Raw genomic sequence first — 7,348 nt, 5'->3', positions numbered from 1 at the left:
TTCTTACTGCATGAACAGAAAGAGAAAATAATGAAAGCTGCTACGTGGCATTTGCCTTTTGGCATGTAGGAATTCTCCTAAAATAAAAATCCAGACAGACATCTAGGAATGGAATACACCAACAAAACAGACAAGTGAATGAGACATCTTATTACAATCTCCCTCATGTTCTCAGTAATTTAGTTTTCAACTTTCTTAATCCTTTTCATGTTATCTTCTCACTACTTTTTCACTATCAGACTTCCATATTGCACAGAATCTCATTTTGTAGGCTAAAAAGACAGAATGAAACCTTTAGGTTTTCAACAAACACCAGTGAGAAAAAGAATGAGACAGTTACTACTATTAATGGCACGAACACCATTCTTAGTAAGTAAGGTTAAGCTTTTAGGTCAAGATTAAAACTGCTTTTCAATTAGATTTTAAAGTCATATTATTAACATCAGTAGATCTACACCTATATGTAGTAATAACAATAGATTCCTGGGACTGCAAGATCAAGCTTATGGTAATAAAGAGTTTATAGAAAACTCAAAAATTAATACAGATAAAGGTACAATGTTATTTTAGGAAATCGGAGGTGATTTCATCACAATTCCATGGATAGAAACTGTATCTTGGAATACAAAGTTTTGAGTCTTACATCACATCCCATGCTTCCACAGAACAAACAGTTCTCAATAAATCCATAAACTGGAATGTTCAGGGACTTGGAGCTTCCATGGTACTCAATAGGAACCATTGCTCCCATTGGAAAAGTCTAAGTACTGCAACTTTAAGTAACTCCTATTGGTAATCAAAAATACTTTTAAATCTCACTTCTTACAAACCCAGATCCCCATCCAACTATGCAAGCTAAAATCTTTAATAGTGACTTCCAAAATTACCACCCCAAAAAAAAAAAAAAAAAAAAAGCAAAACAAAACAAAATACAAAATCTTACCAAGCTCCTATTGTGGCAGTAGGGATATTTACACATGGAAGTAACACAAATATATAAACATTTGTAAAGTCTTGGGCAATATTATCCTTAGACCTGGCTTTTATTTGCAAATTAAGTACGCACTTTAAAACCTAACAATGACTAAATACAGAGGTGGTGACAGTAAAAATCCACTCAGTGAGAATTCCTCTGTATAACAGAACAAAACACTTCTTTCTAAATCTAATTTTCAGCAATTTGAAAACTAATTTTTGGTGCTTTTATGTTGTGATTCAATATAATTTACAGAGGTCAAATATGCACTCATAGGAATAGAATCTCCAAAGTGCAATAGCTCCATATAACCAAACCATTACATATATCCAAGAAGAAAAATCCATTTGTTTTTACTCTTCCTCCACTGCACTGAGGAGGCTAAATTTCTTCTCTTCAAGAGAGCAGTGAAACTCTTAGCCCCCTAAAGGACTGGCTCACACAAAACCACACTGAATTGCTTCCACAGCAGCTGTTCCTACGTCTTGGTGTGGTGAGACATCGCTCAGAAAGAGATACTGCATCTATGTGGAAACATTAACATTAAAAAGTTTTCTGAGCAGTCAGGTACTAAGACTGGCTCTATCACACTAACACCTGCAGTAGGAACCGTGTCACAACACCCATAAAAACCTGGACATATCATGAAAAATAGGAAAAATCATAAGAGCAAGCAGCACAGCAGTTGATCCTTTCTCGTGCCACTGGAAGGAATGGTGAGTATATTTGAAAAAAACAATTTGTCTAAACTAGGCAAGATTAATAGGTACAGGTGAGTTTAGGCGTTGGCTATAATGAAGAAAAAATCAGCTCACTACCACTTAGCTTTGAATGAAAGGCACAGCATGAAGTCTTCGGGCCAGAGATCATCCGAATTGGCTTTAAACTCTCAGGTTATTTATTTTAACTTTATGAAAAGTCTTTCAGGCAAGGAGACAGAAGGGTCTTCCTAAACAGAACACCATGGAGAAACCGCTCTGGTTCCTCTATGAAATTATGAGCTCTGCGCTGGAAAGTCACAGGGAAATAAAACTAAAAGGAAAACGAATGTGAATTTTCAAGGGGGAATAGACGTCTCTACTACGAGGCCCTCGTAGAGGGAAGAGTAAAACGAGACCAGGCTGTCACTGCTTTCGTAATTGCAGAGGTGCTGCCTCAAAGGGGAGAAAACTTAAATTAGCAACTTCCTCTGAAACACCCTAAAAAAGCAGCACACAAGGGCTCGTACTCCCCTTACGTGTAATTCGTCTCATAGTGTCTAAAATGTATTAACAACAACTTTAAACACCGCTGAAGAGAGGTGGCTTTTCTAAACTAGGATCAAAGACAAGCGCTTTGCAAACTCAACAAGGCACAACGACAGGGAGACAGGGGACAGCGCAGGGAGACGGGACAGAGTAACGAGTGTGGGGCGGGTTTGCTTCGCCTGCTGGAGTTTCCCAAGGGCATCCTTGGGGGCAGCGGCGGGCGGGGGAACCGCAGCGCTCCCGGGCGGGAGAAGCGCTCGGGGCGGGCCGGGCCCGGGGAAAACCCGGGAGCAGCGGCGGGGCTGGCTCCGTACCGGGCTGGCTCCGTACCGGGCCTCAGTCCCTTCCCTCCGGGTGTGGGATCCACCATCGCTCCCGGCCTGCGGCGAGCGGGGCCAGCGCTGCCCTCCGCCGGCTTTCCCCGCGATACCGCACCGCAGGGCAAGGAGCTGAGCAAGGAGCTGGGCAAGGAGCTGGGCAAGGAGCCGGGCAAGGAGCCGGGCAAGGCCGGCCCTGCTCCCCGGGGAGTGCGCACCATCGCTCCCGACTCTCTTGTCCCTCTCCTCTCCCTCTTCCCGAGGCGCAGGGTGAAAAAACGCGCCGCCGTCTACCTGTGCAACACCTCCGCAACACATTTTATTTACACGGAATCACTCGGGGCATTGTACATTATATACAGATATTTTCCCCCTCCAACAAGGCAGATCTTGTGCAAGATTAGTAGCATCCTCGGGAGCGTATCCGACAGTCCACGGGAAATGTCCCCCCCGCTTAGAAGTATCAGCTGTCAGAGTCCAAGTCACTTTTCCCGTCCTCTTGTCTCTTCTCCGGTGACGTTTTAGACGCTTTATTCCACTTTTGTGCGTTTTCTGATTCCTCCGAAGACGATCGCTTTTGCCTCCTCCACTTCGCCCGGCGGTTTTTGAACCAAACCTGTTACGTTAAGAAATTAAGTTATTAGAGGAGAAAGAAGAAAAGAAAATAAAACTATGCAGCAAACCCTCCGCTGACCTCAGCCCCGCGGGAGCCGCGCCGGGGCCGGTGTGCGGCGGCCGCACTCGGCCGGAGGAGGGAGGCGGGGAAGCCTTCGGCCGCTCGGGTGGGACTGGCCGGGCTCCTCCAGGAGGCACAGCCGCCTGCCCACAATCGCTCATAGCCCCGAGACAGGCTCGGCCGGCCGCCCCAAGGAAACAACGCTAAACTTTCCCTCTGTCCCCGCAAAGCAGCCGCTCTCCCCCCGCGGGCAGAGCCGCACCGCCGTGCATCCGGTCCGGGCGCGTTTCAGTGCGGCTGGGAGAGGGTTGAAGAAGGAAAAAGAAAGCAAAGTACCTCCACTTTTTCCTCTCTTAAGTGCACCCTTCTGGCCAGCTGTTCCCTGGTGCCCACGTCTGGGTATTTCGTTTCCTGGAAGAGGTTTTCCAGCGCTTCCAGCTGCTCGTCAGTGAAGATAGTCCGGTGCCGTCTTTTTCGCCTGCAGTGCAGCTGGTTCAGTAACTGCAGCTCCGTCCGGGACAAAGTGCCCACGTTCATGTAGGGCAACATCTGATGGGGAACAGGGGACATCAGGACTGACCCAGTGCCCTCGTAACCTACGGACAGACAGACGAGTCGACGATAGGCTTTGCATGAGATCGCTGTTGCCCCTACCCCCGTCCCATCCCGAAAATTCCCCTCCCGCCCCTCACCCGCGCTCCTGCGGGCCGCCAGCTCCCCGCCACCCGCTCGGGCCCCGCGGCTGCGGGAACAAAGCGGGCCCGGCCCGGCCTTACCTGCGGGGGGAACGCAGGAGCACTGCTGGGCGCCCAGGGGCGGCACGGCCCCGCAGCACGAAGGGCCCACGGGGGACGCCGGCACATGCAGCTGCCCGTAGTAGTAGTTGTTGTAGCCGAGCCGAGATCCAGTGACGGCCGGCGGCAGCGCGGAGGCGGGAGCCACCGCCCGGGAGTAAAATCCGCCGTAGTCGGAGGCGCTGCCGTAGAGCGAGTCCCCGTGGAGGCTGGGGAAGACGACGGGCGCGGCGCTCGGGGGCAGCAGCACCGAGTCCTTGCAGCGAGGTCTGGCCGCCAGGATATTGTCGATGCTGAACATGCTCACAGGCATGCCCCAAACCGTGCGGGGCAGGGCGGCGGGGACCGGCCGGGGGAGGGAGGGAGGAGGGCGGGAGGGAGGGTAGGTGGTGGCTGGGGAGGGGGGGGAGAGGCTGGAAGGACACGAAATCGAAACTTTTCGGATAAATTTTAAAAAGGGATCGGAGCGAAAAGAACGGAGCCTTTTCCGAGGGCAGCTTGCGGGCAGAGTGTGCGTGTGTGTCTGTGCGCGCGTGTGCGGTGTGTGTGCGTGCGCGCAGGATCCACCCCTGGAACTTTCCCCCCTCAACTCTCGCCTGTTTACTGATCTCAACCCAGAGGGCTGCTCGGAGTATAATCCATCTGAACCTCTTCCCTTTTTTATACCCAGGCGACGTCATCCTGGATTTAGTTCCTGGTAATATGCAGATGACAAACAAAACCAGATTTGATTTTTTTTTTCTCCCCTTTTTTGGTGGGGAAGAGGTGGGGGTTACACAAAGGAGTGAAAGCAGCCCGAGTCTGTGTATTGAGAATTAATGAAATTAACGTAATCCTTTCCATTAGTGGGCTTTTTAGAAAGGCCCCAGATTTAGGCTTGATCTCTGCTGCACCGGCTAATTGCTCAGGTTAATCTTATTAATGCCATTGTGTAGAAGTAGTTAGCAGCTCCTAGTCTTGTCTATTATGCGCCTACTTTGGTCGTGTTAGTTCACGTTAGTGGGTGCGATTTCCTCTGTCTAAGGCTCAGATTCATTATTTATGCTTCGAACTGGTTAAGAAGCACTTTAAAAAAAAATAAACTGCCACATAACCATGCAACGTCCCCCCCACTCTGAGTGTTTCTGTAGCAGGATTTGATTCTTGCGTCCCCGGTTCGGAGGACTGAAAGAGATTGAGGAGTATGTGTTTCTTTCATTTAAAGTTTATGAAGTGAAGCAACATCTTCACTGAGTAACTGAACTTTTTTTAAAATTAATATTATTTTCCTAGGTCACCTGGCGGAACAAGTACGCGTGAATGTTGTAAACAACTCTCTCTCCTTTTTCTTTTATTTTTCCCCCTTTTAAACAGATTCAGACAGGCATCACTTTTTATATTTAAAACAAGTCAAGAGATGCAAATGTTAAAGACCAGTGCCATCTCAAATCCTCGGGTGTGGTAGGTATTCCGATTTGCTTCTTATCTATCTTGGTACCTATTTATTTTCTTTTTAATCTTTCATTATCTAGCCTAGAAAACAAAGCCCATAAAATTGCAGTGATACGGAGAACTTTATATTTTGCATGTTTCGTGAATTTTTAAATGGAGAAATTTTGAATCCCTAAAACTCTTCCTATTAAGAGGTTTGGCTCTCCTGGTAGCTGGCTCTTGTGATTTGCAGAATACTTCGTCTGTCACGACTGTCCCTGGGAATCCACAGGAGGTGAACTGAATAAGATTAGACTATTTACCCCATCAACTCTCCATCAAAGAAGGTAGGAAATTGTACGCATGAAATGAAAACAAGCCATTAGAGTCCGTTTACGAGGAACACATTATTTTTCCTCAACAAAGAATATCCTCTTTAGCGCTTGCTCGCACTTTATCTTTATCCTTCCTTTCCTCAATATTTCAGGATTTAAACAGCACCTGAGAATGATCTGAAACCTATTTATAGCGAAAGACCCGAATAAACGTTAAAAAAAAGAATACCAAAACTAAATTCTCTCTTTATTGATAAATCGCAATGTGATTAATTAGCAGCATCGGTTTTTACTTCAATTCATCTGCCTAACTATTTTCTTACGCCTTTGGCATTTAGACCTGAACTTCGAGCAAGTTTTTCAAATTTGACGGAAACTATTTGATAGAGGGTTAGGCGGGCATTTTGTTAGATTTTGGATTTTTTTTTCCCTGGTGATATTTTGAGAGTTTTCTTTATTTTCTGTGTGTGTTTGTGGGTGGGCTTGGAGAGGGAGTTTGGGTTTGTTGGGGTTTTTTGGTCAGTAATTCCCCGAGTGCAGCCGGTCACGCCGCATGCAGAGCAGCGCCCGCTTAATGCCGCCATCGGGATGCGGGTTCACGTCCTCAGCGGCTCTGCAGCAATGCGCGGCAGCATCCCTCCGCCGGGGAGCGGGGAGCGGGGCTCCGGGTGCCGGGGAGCGGGGCTCCGGGTGCCGGGGAGCGGGGCTCCAGGCCTGGGCGGAGGCCGGCAGCGGGGCACGGCCCGCTCTGGCTCCGGCCCGCAGGGAACATCCCGGGGGCTCGGGACGGGAGACAGCGCTCAGCCCGGGACCGAGCCCTCGGGGACGAACCGGGTGAGCCCGCGGAGCCCGCTCCAGCAGGGGCTCGCAGGTGGGGACACCCTCGCTGGGGACACCCGCCCCCGGGGCCGACTCCTCGGTGTTCAGCATCACTCGCATCAGGGCTTCATCTCCGCGCCTGTCCGGCCTCTCCCAGGTGGGAGCAGCACAGCAGGACCCGGCTGGGCTCCGAGGGAGCCGCGGCGCTGGCGGAGCGCACACCGCTCGGGCCGCGCCGGCGCTCGGCTTCCCAAGGAGTTTTTTGCTCCCCTGATGGATGATCCACCATGCTACAACGCTTACCTCTATTCCTAATTTAGAAATTATATTTTCCAAATAACCTTCCTCCCACAGTGCAGAAGGTTTCTTTTATTTTGTTTTGTTTTAATCTGAGTCGTTTTGCCGTGCAACCCCCGGTTTTGATACCCGCCTCGCAAAACCTGCTCTCGGAGTTTCTCATTTGCCACGCGCTCTTCGCTAACCTAGCCAACGGAAAATTGTGTTAAACAAACAATCAGTTGTCACACAATGTCGGGGTGAAATTGTAATAACAAATGAAACACAAGCAAATTGTGCTGCATAGTGTTGCTAAGCAATTGTTTGTTACGGGAGGGTGGTCACAGCATGGGTTGAAAGAGGGATCTAAAGAGGAGCATAGCACTGGGCAGAGCAAGCTGTTAGGTATGAAATACGGTAAACACGGCGCTGATTTTCAATATTATTACCCAAACACGATTTCATGCAAAGCAATCACCATACACAAGTCTATGTAAG

The 7,348-nt window shown here is 48.9% G+C and overlaps 1 protein-coding gene across 1 annotated transcript; it reads right to left on the bottom strand.

The window, feature by feature from the left end:
* Positions 1-2,831: 2,831 nt before the first annotated feature.
* Positions 2,832-4,690, bottom strand: GSC (goosecoid homeobox). Its single transcript, XM_033063242.2, is given in 4 exon segments — positions 2,832-3,156; positions 3,553-3,812; positions 3,993-4,417; positions 4,419-4,690. Coding segments are annotated over 4 exon segments (1,110 nt in total). The 3' UTR covers positions 2,832-3,003.
* Between the last annotated feature and the right edge of the window lie 2,658 nt (positions 4,691-7,348).

This window comes from Catharus ustulatus, chromosome 6 (assembly GCF_009819885.2).
Source record: "Catharus ustulatus isolate bCatUst1 chromosome 6, bCatUst1.pri.v2, whole genome shotgun sequence".
Lineage (NCBI taxonomy): Eukaryota > Metazoa > Chordata > Aves > Passeriformes > Turdidae > Catharus > Catharus ustulatus.
This window is presented reverse-complemented; position numbering and strand designations above follow the sequence as displayed.